The following is a 22,954-nucleotide window of genomic DNA, read 5'->3' as shown; positions in this document are numbered from 1 at the left end:
GTGACATAACTCTTTTTTTCTTTACTTCAGCTGCATGTACAGATTCTGTTGATATTTTTGGTTGATTAATGTGGCAAAATGTATGTGTGGGACGAGGATTTCTAAATAGGATAAGCCACGGTGGCTCAGTCGGTAACGCGTCTGACTACCATGCTAAAGGTCCCGGGTTCGATCCCCGGCCGGTTCAAATCCGGGAACTTTTCTAACGATGGAAGCGGCCCCGGCACCCACCCAGCGTCGAATAACATGGGTACCTGGGGGAAACCCTGGGGGGTAAAGGCGGTCAGGGGCATGATGCTGATCACATCACCTCCACTAACGACCGGATCAGGAAAGTGTGGGGCGTTACCCCCACACCCCCTGTACGCCTTCATGGCGTGGTGCTAAGCACAGGGGAACACTTTACCTTTTTTTTCACTCATTAGTAGATAATTGAATAATTCTGTAGCTTTTTTCATACATAACTGGTTTATTAAAATTTATTCACTTCAGTATTGTAGTGATTATTATGATTCCTTCTTATTAGTAGAATGAATATAAAGTTGATATTTCGCATACCATATTGATATTTGAAGATAACAGGTATATAAAAATTGTAATGAAATAAGAAAAGGGACATTTCTGGAATTTCAATGCAGAGCTAATTAAAACTATATTATACTCTCTAGCATACTTAAATCCAAAGGTTTATGGCTGCAGCAACACAAGCCTTCAATCTGTCCCTATTCGGGGCAAGATCAATCCAATCTTTCCCATCCTTGCCGATTTCTTTTAGGTCCATTTCAACGTTATCCCTCCATCCTTGTCTTGGCCTTCCCACTGGTCTCATACCATCAGGTTTCCCAACAAGAATCCTGTGAACTATTCTTTCCTCTGCCATTCGTGTCACATGGCCTGCCCATCTAAGTCTTCTTGATTAAATTATTCTAATAATAATTAAAAAGTAGAAATAAACAATAGTGTTGGCGGAGGAAGTAAAGCTAAGATGATGTTTTTATTTCTTTACTTGGAGATTATTTTAACCATACCCAGGCTGGGATTTATATACGTATGTGGAGGCTCGGAGCTGCAGTCCTCAAGTTCAACCTAACTTCTGATCAAATCTTGATCATACCCTGCATAATTTTGAGCCTCCTAAGCCTACTATCTGCTTTTAATCATGGAAGTAGTCATTTGATCACAGTTTTTGTTTCAATGGCTCTAGTAGTTGCTTTCACTTTCTAATGACAAAATTGGGTTTTATGGGTTGATAATATGTGAACATTTCTAGCATAGATAATATTCACAAGTAAAATATCGAAACATTCATATAGCTAGCTATCTCCAAGAATATGTACTTATTGAATTTGATTGGGTGGGCACAGGAATTTTTGGGTGGGCGCTCGCCCACCTGTGCCCACCCCTGTCGCCGTCCCTGATGCTGTGATAAACATTACACAATGGAGGTTGGTTCTAAATCTATTAGTGTGTGTGATGCAGAGGACATGAGGTTTTTATACATATGTGTTTTTTTTGTTTAGACGATACATTATATGTAGTTGATAGTTTTCTTCAGTTTTGGGTGTATTGTATTCTTATGGCTGTGCCTTTTTTATAAATGGAGATATAATTCTTAAGCACATTACATTTGAGCATGTAGATACAAGCATGGGTTGACTGGATGAGGTATTTATGTTTTGGTAATTGTCTTTGCATGGCTTTCATTATTTTTTATCATCTATGATGGTCACTAGAAGTTAGCAAATGGTGAGCTCCACAGAAATTATGTAGATTGCAGTAAATTAGAGCATTATACACTAGAGTTCTATGCTTAAATTATAATTTATTCATTGTTTCTTTATTGAAGGCTGTAGCACGCATATAGGGAAATATTTTAAATTGTGCACCCACTGGAAATTTATTTACTCTCCTTAATGTCAACATGGTACGTGTTGAGTTAAATCATTAGACTTCTCAGAAAACACTACACCAACCCTTTTGGTAGCATCTTGAACTGATTCCAATGTTGATACTATTAACGATACCTGCTGGTGTCAAACCTAGAACGTTTCAACATTTTAAAATTAAACAGAACCGTTGTAAGCATTAGAATGTAAGTGCAAGGGACGTTCAAATAGGAATGAAGAGTTTGTCTAGAATGCCTTTATTAGCATTGCAATGAAAACATTGGATCCTAATAATTTAAAATTTTGTCCTTGCCAAGTGCAACACACTTTACCCAATATTAACAAAGAAATAGCACTTTTGTTGTCAACATATCCAACCATACACAGTGTAATCACATATTGGTATTCTTGGTTTTAAGACTACCCAAGAATTTTTTTTCATTGGCTGCAGATGATAGTCCAATGGGGGAAAAGTTCGCTGACAGAATGCAGATAAGATATTTTAGTTTTGATGTTATAAGTAATTAAAATTAGGCTTGCACAGTTTTTCAAATAGTGTATTTATTCTTTAAATAAGTTTAATGTAACTATATTTTGCTTTTCCTATATTAAGTTTTGAGCAGTTTGAAATTTGAAAGATCCAATGAGATTTGATAAGACCAGTGGTATTTAAACAGTCTCCCCATATATCCATTGGTTTTCAATGTGTCATGAGAACTATAACGAAAAAGATTATAGTGCTAATAAAGCCACAGAGGCCACATGTTTGCGGAGTTTTTTTGCACTTATACTCAATTCTATGGGAGGTTATGTCACTTTACAGTGGGTGGTGCTTCCAGAAATGCTTGGCAAACTTACCAGTTGGTTGAACCATTGGTTGCTGTGATATATCCCTGCTATAGTATGATGATAATTAATGGTCCACCAGCCTATGAGGTCCAGGGCCTACCTACTAACTATTGGTCTCACTCCCACAGCCTCGGCAGAGGTTTGCAATAATCCCCAATCAGTTACGGTGTGATGTGTGGTCAGCATGGCAAATCCCCATTTGTTGACGTAGGTTTCCATGACCGGATTATGCTACTCATTCGTAGCTCCCCAATTTCCACAACATTGTGGGTGGCCACCAGTTCCATACACTTACGGAAATCTTGCAAGAAAAGTTGTTACGCTTCTCCCAGGAGACTCGAACCTGCGTGTATTCTGTAGCCGGAGCCCTACGCCTTAGACTGCACGACCACAGTGCACGACCTACATACTATGGAATTTAGCTTTTAACATGCCACCCAGTGGCACCATTTGAAGGGACCTTAACTATTTTCAATTCCTTGTATGCCTGGAGTTTCGGGCTAGGATTGGGGTGGGGTGGGAATCCAAGACTAACGAGCATAGTTTTTTTTGTAATTATTACTCCCTCTGTCCCATAATTATTGTCCGGTATGCCAAAATGGTAGTACAGGAATGACAGACGAAGAGGCAGATGGAAAGCACAATTTGTACTGATCCTTGAGTAGTAAAGTTGTACGACTCATTCCCTTGTTTCATGTTCTTCTTCTGTATACACCAATGTCACAGTTTGAATATCGGGCAATTATTATGAGACAACAAACAAAGGTGTACTGGACAATAATTATGGGACAGAGGGAGTATTATTTGGGTGTTTTCTTAGAAGCGGTCCATGTATGGGTAGTGTCAAAACAAAGAATCATTTGGAAATGATTAAAATATGTATCTGGAAAAGTTAGGATTTTCTTACAACAAACTGAGTTCGAACCTTGCATCTCATATGTACTTAAGTTCTTAAACAAAAAAAATGTGAATTTGCCATAGGTTTTAATTCAAGAAAGCATATAATTGAAAACTAAATATTGAGGTTATATGCCTGAAAGACTTAGTTGAAATATTTTCACTGGTACTTGCCAGAACCATTTAAGAAAATAGCCTGCAAGGTTGCTACAGAATTGTCTGCACTTCTCTAACAGTAAGTAATTAATATTAACCATTTTTGTATATAGTGAATACAGGAATATTTGAGTCTAAGATGTTTTTAAGTTGATGTCGAGACAGTTGTACTGTAATCTAATATGTACATGTATTAAGAGTAATTTTAAATTATTGGAATGTATGAGGATAGGTTTTGACAGGAACCTTAACTTTATTGGTTTTGGAAAAAAAAGTTATAAATTATTTGTCAAGTTGATAACAATAATCATGTGTTGTTTACACAAGCATAATGATGTTGATATTCCTTCAGTGTGTGTGTGTGTATATGTATATACCAACAAACATTCACTGAATATTAAAGATATCCCATGCTTCTTTTGCATGTTGAGGTATCATTTTGACTGTTGAAAAATTTAATCTCATTGTCTGTATGTAACCACACACGAGGAATCATGGTTGCCAGTACTCATACATAGAGTAGACCAGGAGAAAATATAGCTAGCCGTTTCGTTATTTTAATAGTTAGTCCAGTTATTTGTATATTGCAGGAGGAATAGAAAGATTTTAAGTAAACCTAATCCTTTTCACTCAGTGGGCTTGTATAGTAACGTATAGATTCCTGGAGGATATCCTGCCTGAATGATTTCGATTGAAACCTCCCTAAACCTTATTTGTCTCATTAACATACTATCAGTGAATGTTGCAGCACAAGCATTGATAGTTTCACTGGAGGAGAATCCTCATAGCTAAAACTCTCTCTTTTTACTGAGTTTTCATAATTTTATTTTATGTAATCCTATAAAAATACTGCAATTATACCAAACTGCACCCTGAATTAAGCTGTGTGTGGAAATAGAGATGAGTAAGTTAGTAGTCAAATTTACTTGTAAATACATAAGTCTACATTGTACTGGTACTGATAGATCAGCATTGAGTGACTTCACTTGTGGAGCACTTCCTCCAATGTGAGATGACTGCAATGTCTGCAGCAAGGTGTCTACCTGTCAGGAAATCAACAGGTAGGCCAAGAAAGTCAAGAACTTAAGCTTGTGGTCAAGAATTTTTGCTATTTTTTACAGTATAGTGAATTTACATTGTTATTCATACAATGGGAATGCAAGACGTGGTAATAGATATTTCAGGTACTCACATTTTTCACGAAGCTGTTTTAAGTTATTTTCTATTAATTTCGGTAGCCACTGCCACCATCCTCGTTGGAATTTGTTGTGTTGTTGCTTGGTGTTTTTCTGCTGTTTCTTCCGTGTCTTCCTAAATCGCCGCTAGGTGTGATGTTGCCTGTATGTCTGCGTATGTGTCGTCTGCTGTTCACCGGTGTTAAATGCTGCAATAAAGGAAACCAGCCGTGGTGTGCCTGACCACTATCTATGTTAAGTTCATGGTTGTAGTGCATGATGGCGTGTGTTTCTTTGATTTTTGTGTCTATGAGAGTGTGTGCTTTGTATTTGAAATGTACTTTTTCAATAGTATGGTTGTGGAATTTGATGTGCTTAGCAAGTCCGGTGGTGGGTTGGGCCATTTTTGCATTTGATAGGTGCTGCTGAATTCTCTCACTGATGAGCGTGATGGATCTGCCAATGTAATGAGCCTTGCACTTGCATTCCACATCATAGACATCTGGGTTGTTGAGGGGAAGTATCGTTTATGTTTGTTTAGTTGGTCAGCTATTTTGGAGTTTGGTTTGTGTGCTATTTGGATGTTGTAGGGGCGGAGGGCTTTGGTTGCTAGTAACATCCATAGTGCAAGCAGATAGTGCCAAAATTGCAAGCATCAACATAGTGGATATGTATAATTCAATACCATAAACCTAGCCCTAACATTAGTTGAAACGTGGCTGACCATAAACAAAGTTCCCACACTAGAAGTAGTCGAAACTGCCAGTTTACTAGAAGTGTGCTTAAGACACAATTATTTTCAATTTGAAAATATTTCTATGAACAATCTGAAGGCCCACTATCAGCTCCCATAGCAAACATAGTTATGCATTTGGCTGAAAGAAGCATACTCCAGAACTCAATTTTATCAGATATAGACTGTATGCTGATGACACCATAGTCCTATACAAAAACTTGATATCAACCTGTTGTTGGAAAAACTTGATAGCATCCACCCCAAACTAAAATTCACCATAGAACATGAAAAGCAAGGCAAAATTAATTTCTTGGACCTCACCATCAGCTGCGGGAGAAACAAATTCACAACCACAGTTTTCAGGTGCGGGTAACCAATATATCCATGCACTATCCAACCATCCACCCAAGCAAAAGGCCAATGTATGGCCAAACTTCTTCCTAAGAGCCTTCTCCTACTGTTCCAGAGAAGAAGACCTGAGGGGCGAGATAGCAACCATCACGGAACTGGCACTAAAACATGGATATACTGAATGTCAACTCTCCACATGGTGCAGTAAAGTTGAAATGCAAGTCAGACAACCTGCACCATTAACATAACCTGATCCACCATTGCAACCAGATCCCAGTAACAAAACCAAGTGGTTTGCCTTTCCCTACCATCCTACCACATCCAACCGCCTTACCAAAGCCCTCCGCCCCTACAACATCCAAATAGCACACAAACCAACCTCCAAAATAGCTGACCAACTAAACAAACATAAACGATACTCCCCCTCAACAACCCAGCTGTCTCTATCATGCGGAATGTGAGTGCAAGGCTCATTACATTGGCAGATCCATCAGGCCCATCAGTGAGAGAATTCAGCAGCACCTATCAAATGCAAAAAAAGACCAACCCACCCCCGGACTTGCTAAGCATATCAAATTCCACAACCACACTATTCAAAAAGTACATGTCAATATACAAAGCACACACTCTCATAGACACAAAAATCAAAGGAACACATACCATCATGCACTACAACCATGAACTTGACATAGATAGTGGTCAGGCACATCAAGTCTGGCTTCCGTTACTGCAGCAATTAACACCGGTGAACAGCAGACGACACATACGCAGACATACAGGCAACAACAGCACACCTAGCAGCAATTTAGGAATAATCAGCAGAAACGCACCAAGCAACGACACAACAAATTCCAACGAGGATGGTGGCAGTGGCTACCGAAATTAATAGAAAATAACTTAAAACAGCTTCACGGAAAACATGAGTATATGAATTACATTGTTATATATCTGTACTGGGATTTGATAGAATTTAATTTTTGGAAATCTAAAATTGTATTCAGTAGTGGTTAAGATTTGTTGACTTTGTTTCTTAAGAATCACATTCTTGATGCGTGAAGTTTTGTGAAAATATTAAATAAAATAATGTGGCCATTCCTCATCCAGAATGAAGTCTGAATCCGTTATTTTTGCATGTATTAATGATGAAAGCAAGTCTAAGTCTCTTTGTTGAAGTACAGCTTCAGTTCTTACCTTAACCGGCCTTGTGGTAGAGTTTTTCATTGAATAAAAATATCTATTTGATCAATTTCCATCTGTACCTAACTAGTGGGCGATTAAATAAATGTTAAAAAAAATTAAAAGAGGTCAAGAAAAGTAATGAAAAAGTCAAGAATTTAGGATTTGTTATTTTGGTAAATACCCTGTGCAGTCAACATGAGATGAGAGTGCTCGTTCACAATTACAGTGTGTTGACCAGGCCTGTGATACAGTATAGATTAATCATTCCCATTACTAGCATGTGTCACCTTTAATTATATCCTACCATAGCCTCGAAAGACTGATGATAAAATGGCAAGGTAACATGGGAATATTCTTGTAAGCTTAAAATTGTTTACTACATGGCAGCAATTTGCATGTATAGCAATAGATCAAGAATAAAGGATCCTCATTATTCTGTTGTGCATTGTGTGAGCACATGATTGGCTCCTAGAAGAATATTTTATCATAAAGTGGCTCTCAACAATCAGTACCTGATGAGGAGGATGGCCAGACACATCCCCTTGTGTGTCTTTATGGCGTACCTTTTACCCATTAGAGTCGTAACAAGGGAACAGATTTATATGTAAATACATATTTATGTATGGAGCTGAGGTCAGTTATATTTTGTATTATCTTTGCACATCATGGCATACAGAGTCGGAATATTGAGTTTTTATTTTCCATATTTTTTATATATATTAGGTTTTGGCTCATATTTTACATATTATTTCCATTATTCAGAACATTTCTCAACATATACTTCACATTTGTGCAATAACTACATGTCTCCATGTGACCAAAAGAGTTGAGTGAATTTCTTACGAATAACTGAGAAATTTGATATAAACTCCCATTATTTCTTGTGATATTGAACACAGTTTTAGTCAATATAAATCAATTTTAAGAGAACAGAAGGAAATTTACGTTCGAACACTTACAACAAATGTTGTTATTCATTGTTTTGGAAACAGAAAATTAAAACACATTTTGTGTTGTTTTACAATTAATGTCAATGTAAACATACGGTATTTTATGTAGCTTGTGTAGTGTCATATGTTTTTAAAAAGGCAAATTTATACAATTTTAAGTCCATATTTTGGTGAAAATAACTAAATATGTATTTACATGCTTAGCACATTTTTATTACGTATAAATATGTTCCCTGGTCATAACATTAATGCAGTAACTCTGTTGAAGACTTTGTTCGCTGTTGAAGACTTTGTACATGTTATTTAAAACTCTGCTTCTTTTCAGGAAAATGAGCAGTTCTGAGGAGGTGTCGTGGATTTCTTGGTTCTGCGGCCTCCGAGGAAATGAATTCTTTTGTGAGGTAGGAAATCAAATCATTGTAATAATGCATTTTAAAGCTTCATTAGTTTTCATTCTAAGATTGAAATCTTGACACCAGTACTTGACAAATAAGCCCATAAAATATCTCTTGATTTGTGTTAGAATGTGTGTGTGTGTAAAGATATGCTAGTGTTCAAAGAAAGTGCATTACTTTTTAGCTAAATTGTATAAAAAACTGTTCACAACATATTTAACCTGCAGTTGTCATAGAGAAACTAGTGATTCCTCGTGAATAAGCAGAAGTAATAATTGCCTTAGATGGTGGTCACTTTTATCAGAACACAATGTTTCAGCAAAATATAAAGTTAATAATAATTATAATAGTAATTATTATTAGTTTTTTAAGATTGGTTATTTGAATAATTATTATTCATTTTGTTAGGAATCCTAATAATGGAGGAAGACCTCATATAGCAATAAGACTCTTATCAACAAATTCACCATCAGCAAATGCTTAATGTTACTTAGCATACACTAGGACAGGGATTCCCAAACTTTTTTTGTTTCACGGCACCCTTAGTGTTTCAAGATTTTTCCATGGCGCCCAAGTCAGAATGTAGGCCTATCTAACACTAGTAATACTCAGTTAGTGTGGTTAGGTTGCTTGCCTTAAGTTAAAAAATGAACACACATTTCAAATTCAGAAACAGTTTACATGTAAAAAGTACTAAATAAGAACATATTTGGAACAATCACATCATTGATTGATTATATTTTGCGGTGTCACCGTGGTGCACATTTTGGGGACCCACTGCACTAGAAAATTAATTTCTGCCTAGGCATCGATGTTCTTTGTGTGTGTTTCATCATTCATCCTCATCTTCGCAATTAGCCAAAAGTGGCAGAAAAGTGAAGTGAGATAAAGCAAACCAATCAAACATTTCTGCAGTCAAACAAGACTTTAGTATCCACAGTCAGTATTATTCTCCAGGCATCTTCTTACGTATCCTGTCCATGTGTGTTTGTGATTCTTTTCATCTTTCTCATTTAGTCACTGTTCATACTTATTATCATAATTTAAAGTAAATCAAATACAAGCAAAACAAAAAAAGAGAGTTATTTTATTTGCAAAATCCTAGTAAATAATAGATAATAAATAAATATATCTTTCCCTTGCAGGTTGATGAGGACTACATTCAGGATAAGTTTAATTTGACAGGACTAAATGAGCAGGTCCCTCACTATCGACAGGCGCTGGATATGATCTTGGATTTAGAACCAGGTTAGTTGTGTGTGTGTGTGTGTTTGTATAAGCATAAGTCTAATGGTGATCCAGTTAGTAGGGTCATATGGAATACCCAGGGTCTGTGGATGTTGCTACGTAAAAGGGGACTGGAGTTTGGCGAAGATCGTCGTGAAAAGTGCTCAAATTTAACATGGGCTTTTACGTATTAAGTAAGATATAACGTTGTAGGGTACTTATTTGAAGAAAAGTGCACAGTACGTGCTTTAACATCTAGTTAACCTTCTGGAAAATCACAAAATTAGATACTTGTCAAAGGATTGATATCCTTGGGAATCAACCCCATAAAAATGTAATGCTCCTTCAGTGTCGCTTACATGCAACTGTCAGACCCTGAATGGTTGTGGACATACAGTTCTCCCAGTGCTTGTTCTACACTGATCCTCGTTTGTATGCTGACTGGCCAAAGCAGGGTTGGGGATGTATCTGTAGAGGATATGGCTGTATGCAATTGCTGTGAACAATTGTCTTAACAACAAGAACCTTGTTGGATCTAATCAGGGTTTTCATTTATGGGTAATTTTCTATGACTACAAATGGTTTCGTCTTAAAAAATAACAGGGTCTCCCCTATGTCATCTTGTAATAAAAGGTTCAATCCCTGGTGGAAGCACATAGTAGTTCAGAACTAACTCTAAACTGTAAATTCAGTGCTGAGCAACCTATCTGATCATTAAATGGACTTATAAACATTTCCCCATGTTTGGGGAATGTTTCATATATGAGTATTAGACCATAAGTCATGGCAACTATTTTTTACATGATGGATGCGATAAACGTGGAATTAACGTGAAATTTCATATTTCCGCGTTGCACAATTTAAAGGTTATTTCTGATTAATTTCAAAGGATTCAGCTATTTTTTTTGTCACAAGAATGTGGGACTGGCACAAAATATACAAATAGAAAGGGGCAGTTTGTGGTATCCTACATTCTTCGGGACATACAATCATATTGTGGTATCACCATTTCACTTTGAGAAAAAATATAATTGCCATGACTTGTGCCTGGTGCTCGTGTATTTTTATTAAATGATGTTACTTGTTAAGTTTATCTTAATAAAATTGATTTATTTGAATATTGCATACAATAAAAATTTGATAATTATTTATTAGAAAGTTAAATGTATCTGAAAATTTATTTTAAAATACTAGGGAATTAATTTTATAATTGTGTAATTAGTGAAATTAAATGTATTATTTCTTTATTTCCGTTTCTCCTAGATGATGAATTGGACGATAATCCCAACCAATCTGATCTTATTGAACAAGCTGCAGAGATGCTGTATGGATTAATTCATGCACGCTACATTCTCACAAATAGAGGCATTGCTCAAATGATAGAGAAATATCAAGCTGGCGACTTTGGACATTGTCCACGAGTATATTGTGAAAGTCAGCCCATGCTTCCAATAGGTAATATATATATCATAATTATGTTTGTATTTATATATTCTGTGTGAGTGTTGATAGGGAATGGAAAGATTAATTTGGTAATCAATTGCAGGTTCAGATACATGGGCATTTTACCCACCCCATCCTCCCTCCCTCCCTCCCAATTGCCCAGACCAGTTTTTTTTTTAATGCTTAATATTATTGATGATCCAAGTATTCATTGTGTATTTAACAGTAATAATGGAATTCTTGAGAATAAAAAATAGTCTTTTTTCATTTACATCATATTTTTATGCTGCCAGATTTATCGTCACATTTGCAATTACAGAAATGGTGAAAACAAACAATAAACATCAATATTTTAATGTGGATTCAGACCCAAGGCTTGTACTTTTGCAGTGCAATCTGGTAATCACTACATCATGGAGATCAGCTTGGTTTCTTTTTATAGTCCTGTATATTGTTTTTGTGTAATGCTTCAAATGTAGGTTAGAATAGATTCTTGACTGGTCAACCTTCTCGACTAAAATTTGCCCCTTCCAAAGATAATTTCTGGATCCACTCATGTCATGTCCGTATCACCTGAATTGTTACATTGGTCCGTCAGTAAAATCCCTTTTAATTTTACCAAACTTGAACTTGGCAAGGACTTTTTGCAAACAATCAATCTTCATGGTCCCAATAGAGCAAAATACTGCAAAATTACCCAAAATTTTAAATTTTCCCACATTTTAAGTTTTCACCTTGGTCCCCTGAAAAATGTACACTACTGACAATAAGTTTAAGACCACCAGGAAAAGGTGCCAAAAATCAGTAGAAATGAATGTATTTCGTAATTAATGTACAAGAAACAGATGTAAGAATCTGCTTGGCAATGTACAAACATAGGTACAGCCACTATACATACTAATGTCACCTCAAATTTTGCTTTCATCAATATGCCCGCCATGGGCCTTAATGACAGCAGCGCAAACACGTGGCATGCGCTCCAATAGTTTGTCCAGATAGGATGGTTGAATGTTACGCCAGGCATCCTTGATGAATTCCCATAGCTGTTGAGTGTTGCTGGGTAACTTCTTCCTGATGTCCCTATCGATTTGGTCCCATAGCAGTTCAATTGATGAAAGATCAGCAGACTGTGGTGGTCACGTCATGAGAACTAATGCCCCTGCTGTTGCCTTGCGTTCCAAATACCGCGTGCACAATTTGGATGTATGTTTGGGATCATTATCTTGCTGAAAAATAAACCCATTACCAACAAGACGACGACCATAGGGTATGGCATTGTCACCAATATCTGATGATACCCTTCTTTTACCAATGTTCCCTGAATTTTATGAAGGTCGCCCATCTGGTTTCCGGCAAAACATCCCCACACCATTACACTTCCACCCCCATGTTTCACTGTGGGAACAAGACACTCTTCTTTCATTCTCTCACCGACCTTTCGACGCACAAAGGTTCACCTATTGCTGCCAAATAATTCATATTTGGATTCGTCGGTCCAAAGTACCCGTTTCCAGTAATCCACAGTCCAACCTTGGTGCATTTTAGCCCAGGCCAATCGTTTCGTCTTGTTCACACGTCGTAACAATGGCTTTCTAGCAGCTACTCTGCCATGCAGCCCTTCTTCACGCAACCTATTCTTCACCGTTGACACAGCCACAGGCGTCACTCGGCTGTTATTCAGGGAAGCAGCGATGACTGGTGCTGTTAGGCGCCTGTTCCATTTGCTAGTTACTGTAATATATCTATCGTCAGCTGCAGACGTTACACGAGCTCTTCCACTACGTGCACGGTCAGCATGACTGTTGGTTTTACGGTATCTGTCCAATGCACAATGAACAACAGTCTTGGAAATATTCAGTTTTCTTGCTATCTCGCATTCCGAATAACCTTCATCTTTCAGTGCACATATCACAGCATGCTTTTCAACCGAAATCGCCTGTTCCCCACGATGACGGGCCATTTCACACAGCTCCACTTACCTTGCACACCTCACACACAATAATGGGCTCGCAATGTCGCCTGCATGAACAGCAACTGACCCTGAGCCACTGATAAGGATGTGCATGAGTCTGGCTACCGTACTGACCGGTTTCACGCACACAGCTGCAATGTTGCCAGCTACAGCAACATTTTTGTCACTTTCCATTTTTTCAACCACATGCTACACATTCGGAAAAAAATTGGTTTTGCGTCTTACGGGGTTCAAACTAGACTACATTGCATTTTCCATGTGTATCATCGTCACGTCTTTCTTGGACAGGAACTGTTGGTTCCATACAACACTCCATACTGATGTTTTGGCCATTTTTCATGGTGGTCTTAAACTTTTTGTCGGTAGTGTACAATCGAGGTTCCACTTCATATGTTCACAATTTTTGTTTATATTTGCACCAATATTTTGTGGAAAAATCATTCTTGGTTTTAAATAGCAGTTATGTTATACTGGAATTACCATATATGCATACTTGTGTGAATTTTGAGGTAAAACTTACGGTGCAATTCAAATGTATTGTTTTTTTATTAATATTTATAAATATTCCGAAAAAATTTAAATTGTTACATGTTACAATGTTCATTAGTATCATTATCAGTGGGGAATTGATATGGGTATGGGTATTGGTTGAAAATGGTTTCAGTTTTCTTCTTGAAGGTTCACATAACCACTTTTTGTACATGCAAAATAATCTAACACAGTTATTTTTAGTGGTTTTTATTGATTTTATCTATGACGTTTCGTTCTGGTTTCCCAGAAAAAATTGTCGAAATATCGCGGATAAAATCAATAAAAACCACTAAACATAACTTATAAGCCGCGGTGGCTCAGTCGGTAACGCGTCTGACTACCATGCTAAAGGTCCCGGGTTCGATCCCCGGCCGGTTCAAATCCGGGAACTTTTCTAACGATGGAAGCGGCTCCGGCGCCCACCCATCGTCGAATAACATGGGTACCTGGGGGAAACCCTGGGGGGTAAAGGCGGTCAGGGGCATGATGCTGATCACATCACCCCCACTCACGACCGGATCAAGAAAGTGTGGGGCGTTACCCCCACACCCCCTATACGCCTTCATGGCGTGGTGCTATGCACAGGGGAACACTTTACCTTTACCTTTTATAACTTAGATTATTTTGCAAGTGGTTTCAGCTCAGCCCTAAATTATAATTATAAATATTTCTGATGTGTCTTATTTACTCTGTACTTCTTTTCATGTTTTAATTTACCTTTGTAAAGGATACTGATGTATTCTATTTTTTGAAAGGTTTATCCGATGTACCTGGCGAGGCTATGGTGAAGTCGTACTGCCCAAAGTGCATGGATGTGTACACTCCAAAGTCATCTCGACATCATCACACAGATGGAGCCTATTTTGGGACAGGCTTTCCCCACATGCTGTTCATGGTTCATCCAGAATACAGACCAAAGCGACCAGCGAATCAGTTTGTACCTAGGTAATTATACAGTTAAAGTTCTGAGAAGAACATGGGTGCCTAACAATGGCACTAGTTTTACAAGCTTAAATATATATATGTGCGTGTCTACAGAGTTTTGGAAACCTTTTACTCAAAATGAAGGGCGTGTAAGGTGTGACTTACTTGGTAACCGCAATGTTGCAGACCATCAAGGCTTAAGCATCTGGACATACAGTCAGTATAATCCTCTCCAGATTACTCCATTCTGTGATGTAAAAAATATAATATTATCCCTATCATAAGCCTTTTAGGCCAATGCATATGTTTTGTAGGAAAGAGAAGTCACAAAATCTATCATTGTTTATAGTTTTCTTACACATATCATTTTTTGCAGGCTTTATGGTTTCAAAATCCATCCACTGGCATATCAGATTCAGCAGCAGGCGGCAGCAAACTTCAAAGCACCTCTAAGGACTGTGAGCTACAACAATGGAAAGCGCTGAAAGGATTATCGAATCTTATCTTATTAATCAAAAGTGGTTTATGTACTAAGGAAGAACAATGTGATGTTTTTAGTTTAGTTTCTGTTGATAGTTCTTCTAAAAAAAAAGTGAATGATAAATTTCAACTTCAAAGTCCAAAAGAGAAAAAAATAAATTGTATTATTTGTAGTTGTACTATGAAGTATTTCTAATAATACTGCATTTATACTCACCCATAGTCTGAGCCACTTAGTCCCCTTCCCCCCTACTTCCTTTCTTCTAGGTGTTTGGATTTAACATTGTTCTCCTTTTGAAAAAACATTAAAGGAATCATGGTTTTTCCACTTTTCTAAATGCCATAATGCATTTTTTTTTGTGCTATGATAACCATAGATACCAGATGTGACTTCAGTTTAGTGTTGAATTAACTGCAAAGATACTAGTAGGATCATAATCCCATATTTGTACATGTACAGGTATGCATGTTACTGTGGCTCCAAGGAATTTGTATGTGAAAATCTGTTAAAATAAAATTTCTTATGAAACTGCTGTCAGAATGTGTTATAGAGTATTGAAGAATATTAAAATAGATGTACTTTGTCCTCAAAATACATTCTTTCCACATAATACTGCCGCAAAAGAAAAGAAAATTAACAATTTGGCATAATTTACCATGCTCAAGGTCCCAGGTTCAATCCCCGGCCGATTCAAATTCGGGAACTTTTCTAACATTGGAAGCAACCCCGGCGCCCACCCAGCGTCGAATGACATGGGTACCTGGGGGAAACCCTGGGGGTAAAGGAGGTCAGGGGCATGATGCTGATCACATCACCCTCACTCACGACCGGATGCAGAAAGTGTGGGGCGTTACCCCCACACCCCCTATATGCCTTCATGGCATGGTGCTAGGCACAAGGGAGCACTTTACTTCTTTTTTTAAGTATTGGCTGATATCTGTGAATAAATCACATCTATTTATTTTCCAATACTGATAAGTCAGCGTAGGATCAGCCCTAATCTAGGGGGACCATAATATTTTAAACCCAAAACGGGACATCCCAAGGTCAGTTTCCCCCCTCCCCCACGTAAAATCGGTTAGGCCTAATTATAAAAATATTATTATTATTAACGCATTGTTATTAATATTATTTACATCATAAACAACAAATGAAATATGATCTCCCATTGTGAAGAGCTTATAATCTTGGTATGAATTACCGTATTTACGTGTGCATAGTGCGGGTGCGTGTATACTGCACACTCTGGTTTTGGATGGGTAAAAGTGACAAAAATTATATCTCGTATATAATGCGCAGTACAATCCAGTTTCAAGAAATGGCTTTCTTAGTTGTAGGTTGTAATTTTGTTGCTATGCTGATCAAGAGTGAATGACGTCATACCTATTCAATTGCACATTCCTTCTTTTTCTTTCCGTGACTAATGTAACATTTATACGGGGCACATTCAGGAGCTTCCAAATAGCAGTTAGCAGCACAAGATTTCTTCCATTAAGGAGTTTACACACTCCATGTATGTCATATTATTTGGCCAGTAATACATTTTAATTTTCATTATATTTTTTCCTTGTGATTTCTTTCATCCAAAGTACCATAAAAATCCGAACGTTTCTTTTCTTCATTTTTTGATGAACTTATTTCAACCGCATTTCACATTAGTGTCGTTATCTTGTATGGAATACTGTTTCCATATTCAGAAACTGCAGGATTCAAGCTTTACAACGATATATAACATGATAGGGTTCTGTAAACATAAAAAATCAATGCAAGTGTTCCAAAATCATGGAATGACCCTGTATGATTTCATGTTGGCTGTCTGAATTATTCCATGCAAAATATGCACCACAGTTTTGGGGGGCAAAAAAATTTGGAAAAAAGTGCGCAAGTACATGAGTAAATACGGTATATAGTGTCTCAGGTCTCTTTGATGTTAGCTCTACGCTGAAGTTGAGGAATGCCAGATTTATTTATCAGAAGAACTAATCTTCTTGAGGACATCTTTATTCTTCACCAACCGCTCATAACTGACACACAACACGACATTTGTCTTTTGAGTTTGTGTCAAGATACAGGAATTTAAATACTTGTTGCTGGTTAATATTAAAACTACATGTACACTTCTTGACCATGCTTATTCGTTTTTCTACAAATAACTGAACACACACAAAACAATACAAACATCTGCTCGAACATTCTCGACATCCACGACACTAGTTTAAAAATTCCATCAACATTTTTTAGCATGAAATTTAGATTTGGTTTTCATTCTAACTCCTAGACTTTTATAAAATGCGACAAATAGTGTTTTTTAATAATATCAACGGGACGACCGTGACATGCCTCTGAAACGGGACGTATGGTCACCCTACCCTAATCTCGTTACATTTTGAATATGTATAAATATACAGTGGAACCCCAACTTTACATTTTTCCTGCGTTATACATTTAATCTCGATGCTCTCAGTAGAGCCAAACCACTATAACATTTTCATGGATTTTACATTTTCCCCACTCCTTGGTTCCCTGAAAAACATAAAATTGAGGTTCCACTGTATGAGCATGCCCCCATTACCTGAGGTGCTGGATTTGTCTACCACCACTGTTCAGAGCCAAACACAATGCTGCAATTTTGCAATGTCTGAAAGACAAGCTTGCTGCTCACAGCAACTTTGCATCAAATGTATGTTACCAGTTTCTGTATAGTGTCTCACGACTTGGCCCATTTATCTTCATACTACAGTATTCATTTACAATCAAGTAAGGGTAAAATAACTGATAAAGGTACCTTAAAATCTTTATTCAGTGGAACCTCGATTTTACATTTTTTTTTAGTGAAGATGCAAAAACTTAAAATGCTGGGAAATTTAAAATTAGGAAAAATTTTGTCACATTTTACTCTATTGGGACAATAAAGATTGGATTTATAATACAAGGAAACGTAAAATCGACATTCCATTGTTTTTTGATTTCGTGGCTTTGATTTGCAATGTGCAAATTTACATTTGTGCTTAACCTCAGTGTCATATAATTTCCAGAATTAAGGGCATGTGGAACAGTTTCTGCTAGGCTCTTCCATCCGATTCAGTGTTGCCAACTTGGCTGGCTTCTTCGTGCACTCGTTTTCCTGTGAACTGAGGTGCCGCCTTCATGCCCCAATATGATGCCATCACTGGCTTCAGCTCACATAGCACAACTTTTGCCGCGAGCATATGAAATTTTGCACATGATGTGATATTGTTATATTGGCTGTGTCGCTCACCGTCTCTTACCTCCCCAGCTACTTCTTTAAAGCACCGTGGAGAGGACATAATATTGCTCCAAATGGCACAGTGGTAGTGTCGTCACCTTGTAATCAAATTGTCCCTGGTTCGATACCTGGTGGAGGCACATAGTGGTTCGGATCCCATTTAAAATTGTAGGTCGTCCAAATTAGCTTTACTGTGCATAAAGTGAACTTAAAACAACAAATCAATCAGACATAGTATTGTTATCCAGGAAGCCTTTATTTTCAATTTCATATGACCATTGGTGGATTATCGAGATGGGTGATGATGCGGGAAAACTAAGAATAAATTGTCATTACTTTAAAGTTAAAGGTAATAGCAGTGCCCCACCCCTTTGACATTTAAAATTACCCTAGGAGGTACTTTATCCAGCCTTCGTAAATCTAGAACCTTGAAAGTCAGTTTTAACTCCATTTAAGCTGAAATTTAGCTCTTATGCAAATCAGGTTTGGCAACACTGCCAGGATGGCCATAGGAAGCAAGAAGAAGTGCATTGTGCTTATGGGAGTATTATTTGATTCGTCCTCTTGGGAATATGAAACTTCCGATGGCACAGAAAACTATATCAACGGAAATAGAGCCCAGCAGCAGGGAACAATGCTCGGCAGGTAAGGGGACCCCGGTCCGGTACTTTCACCTCCTGTGCATGGCCTTGATCTGCGGGGACATACATGTGAATCCGGGGCCTGTGAAAACGGTGGCAAATTTCTCTGTGTATTACCAAAATACACAGAGCATTATGAATAAGCTTGGTGACTGTGCAATTTTTGCGTGTGAACTCATGGCATATGACTGCCTAATTTTTACTGAAACGTGGTTTCAAAAAAACGTTTGTGACAGTGAGCTGCCATTCGCAAGCCATTTCACCATATATCGGAACGATCGTGCGACTCGTGGTGGGGGCGTTATGATCTGTGTTAACTCAAAATGGCCAAGCAAAGTACGCGACGACTTAAAACGGAACTGTGAAATACTGTGGGTGGAAGTTTCAGTGACCGGTGCCAAGAAGCTTCTCCTTGGCTCTTACTATAGGCCACAAAAACAGTCCTTTGTTCCTCCTCGAAGAATGTCGAGATTCTTTGCTTGCGGCAGTTGCCCTGGGAGACGTTGCGCTTTTCGGGGACTTCAACCTCTCAATTGACTGGCAAGACCCTGTGAATGGAACAGCAAAATGTACGAACGACGCATGGTTTATTGAAACTTTCATTTGTGGTTTAAACCTGAAACAACATAATTTGTTCAACACCAGGAAGGACAGCAACTTGGATTATGTTCTGTCCACCCTTAACGATATTAGTATCACGCCACGTAACAACCTCCTGACCTCCGACCACGACAGTTTGGATGTTTCTATTCTCATCCCCCACCCCCTAGAAGAGGTCATCGCCCCTCCATCCAGAACAAACGCTACCTGTGGAACCGAGCGCCGTGGGAGGAGATAAGACTTTCCCTCGACTCCTTCCCCTGTGCATCTTGGAAGACGGGACCGTCGACGAGGCAGCTGACCTATTTACAGGTGTCATTCAAGCAGCAGTGACGGACCACGTGCCTACAGGGAAAATTCCTTCTCGTAGATTTCCGTGTTGGTTTGACTCCGAAGTGCGGGATGTACTGGCCAACAAGACACGAGCATGGCAACTTTGGAAGGGCTTCCCGAGTGAACACACGCACAATACCTTTGCTGCTCTGCGACGACACTCTAAGTATCTCCTTCGAAAAAAATATAAGGAACATATAGACAATATCACTGCAACAATCCCGGAAAACCCAAAAAACTTTTTTAATCTAATAAACTCAAGGAAAAATAACAGTAGGATTCCAGCTGAAATTACGCATGATAGCGAAAGTGCGATAGGGGACCGAAGGGCAGAACTCTTCAACGCTTATTTTCATGGTAACTTCTGCCCCCCGTCTTCCCATGCAGCGTTGCCAAACGTAAGACCAGTCTGTTCCTCCTCCCTAACAACGCTTGTCACTACACCCGATGAGGTGAAGGATCTATTGTCGTCTCTTTCAGTTCACCGTGCCCTAGGACCGGACGATATCAACACCATGTTCCTCAGGAAAACTGTGCAATCCCTGTGCTATCCCCTCTCCATTCTCTTGAACAGATGTTTTTCGGAAGGCATCTTTCCTCACGCTTGGAAACAAGCTAACATCACACCGATTCACAAAAGTGGTAACAAAAATTTTGTTTCATCTTACAGACCAATCTCCTTACTCTCTCCTCTGTCCATGATCTGTGAAAAAGTAATCAAAGACAGACTGTACAAATTTGTTTCTCCGTACTTAAGCTCTAAGCAACATGGTTTTCTTCCTGGTAGCTCCTGTCTTACAAACCTGTCTGTTTTACTCTCGCATGCTATGAAATGCATTTCAAATAATTCACAATTAGATGTAATATACTTTGATCTGGCCAAAGCCTTTGATACTGTTAGTCATCGTCTTCTGATTCACAAATTATGCAATAGATTCAACATTCATGGCAAATTTCTCACCCTTCTCACAGATTACCTTAGCTATCGCCAACAACGTGTCGTTCTTCCTGGAACTGTTTCTAACTTTCTTCCTGTCCTCTCTGGAGTTCCACAGGGTAGTGTTCTAGGACCTCTCTTGTTCATATTATTCGTCGATGACCTTGCCGACCATCTCGCAGCTCCCTCTAGCAATTACCTTCTTTTCGCAGATGACTAAAATTTTCAGGGAAATCTCCACTTCCAACGATACTCATCTTCTTCAGAATGACATAGCAACATTTACTTCCTGGTGCCTAACATGGGACCTTACATTACATCCTGACAAGTGTACTACTCTCACTATCTCTCTCAAGAAGAATCTGTTAAAAGTCACCTTACTCCATCTCTGGCAATAACATCAAAGCAGTATCCTCTCACAATTGACCAAAAGCTCACATTTGAGGAACATATTTTATGCACCACAAAAAAGGCCATGCGTCTCTTAGGTTTACTCTACCGTTTCACTGAAATTAGTGACATCTCAGCCCTCACTTTGTACTTGAAATCATTCATCTCCCCAATAATAGAATACTGCTCTCCCGTCTGGTCCATGGCATGTCCCACTCACCTCTCCAGAATCGATTCAGTCTTTAACTTCTTCCTAGCTATAGTCTGTCACAGGGTTCCTCATTACGCAATTTTTCATCTCCGCATCTCTTGTCTTTTCTAAACTTACAAACTGCTTATCAGCGACGCTTGCAGAATGATTTCAGTTACTTATACAAAATTGTGAATGGCAAAATCCGCTGCAACACACTCCTTGAGGAATTCCACTTTAGAGTACCTATGCGCACAACTCGCAATACAAGGTTATTTTATACAAAAAAACCTAGACTGGAAATTCAAAAAAGATCTCTCTTTTATATACTTGCCACACAATACAATGATCTCCCCTCAAATATTGATATATTTTCCTCCGAGTTTGCCTTTCGGTCTTCTATCAGAAGAAATACTTGTAATTAATATCACATAGTGCCATCTCTTACTTACTTTTTTGTTCATTTGCTATTCACTTTTATGTTGTTTTGTTGCTCTTAATTATTTCTTATTTATTTATTTATTTTTATTTTTTTATTCTTTTATGCTTATTATAATTATTGCTTTCTCATTGTTGACAATTTCAGTGTAAAATACCTGTGCTGTATCTGAAATTTTCTCAAATAAATAAATAAATAAATTTGATGAAGCTTTTGACCGGTGGAAAAGTCGTAACTTCCATTTGATTAGTTGCAACTTGAAGTTGAGTTTTATTTCTCTATAAGAAATACATGGGATTCTGAAAATACTTGCTCATATTTTTCAAGTATTGTGTGTAGCTTAATAGTCGACATAAAAAGATGCTTCCATTTGCGACATGGGGAGAAATTCATACTCTTGCATACACCCAGGTTTTTTTTTTTTAGTACAGGTGCCCATTCCGACGATATCGAAATAAATGCACACATTGGGCGTAACTGTAACTCCTCACCTTTTAAAGGATTTTGTCATGGAAGGATCGTGTAGTAAAGTTGAAGAAATTCTACTGGTCAATTCCTGATCAGTTTTTAAGCTTTTAGAGCTAACATCACTCATCTTCAGGGATTGAGTCAGCCAGGTCAGTTCCAATTAGAGCTGAGAGAGCTGTTATTTTCAACTGCAGGGAATGAATTTACTAGATCTCTTCCATGTACGCTTCCGAGAGCTAACGTCATTCTTATCCTAAGGGGTTGAAGTAAATGTAGGGATGTGACAAAGCTGAAAATTTACCGATGCCGATGTACTCACCGATAATTTTTGGAACCAATACCGATTCCGATACATAAGATTATTAAACAGAAATGGGATGTTATTTTCAGCATGAAAAATATAAATTTGCTATGTACATTTGTATTGCATATCATATGTGTATACATATATATTCTCAAGAGATGTGAATGTACATTTGCATCTACAAAAGGTGCTTATGTGAACCTTTAAGAACAACATGGATTCTGAAGAGATTTTACATTAGTACACAAGCAGT

General features: G+C 38.0%; 1 protein-coding gene across 4 annotated transcripts in view; it reads left to right on the top strand.

Annotated features, from left to right (window-relative positions):
- The window catches only part of CkIIbeta (casein kinase II subunit beta), a 42,224-nt gene extending 26,539 nt beyond the window's left edge, over positions 1 to 15,685 (top strand). For all 4 annotated transcript variants that reach the window (XM_083110014.1, XM_083110013.1, XM_083110015.1 and 1 more), the window contains 5 exons: positions 8,505 to 8,580; positions 9,720 to 9,822; positions 11,065 to 11,256; positions 14,503 to 14,692; positions 15,048 to 15,685. In XM_083110014.1, the coding sequence (XP_082966140.1) occupies positions 8,509 to 8,580; positions 9,720 to 9,822; positions 11,065 to 11,256; positions 14,503 to 14,692; positions 15,048 to 15,156 (666 nt within the window). In that variant the 5' untranslated portion in view covers positions 8,505 to 8,508 and the 3' untranslated portion in view covers positions 15,157 to 15,685. The remainder of the gene's footprint in view (positions 1 to 8,504; positions 8,581 to 9,719; positions 9,823 to 11,064; positions 11,257 to 14,502; positions 14,693 to 15,047) is intronic.
- The last annotated feature ends 7,269 nt before the right edge of the window (positions 15,686 to 22,954 follow it).

This window comes from Lepisma saccharinum, chromosome 23 (genome assembly GCF_977018435.1).
Source record: "Lepisma saccharinum chromosome 23, izLepSacc3.1, whole genome shotgun sequence".
Taxonomy (NCBI): domain Eukaryota; kingdom Metazoa; phylum Arthropoda; class Insecta; order Zygentoma; family Lepismatidae; genus Lepisma; species Lepisma saccharinum.
The sequence above is the reverse complement of the archived record's forward strand: the minus strand, read 5'-3'. Positions and strand labels throughout refer to the sequence as shown.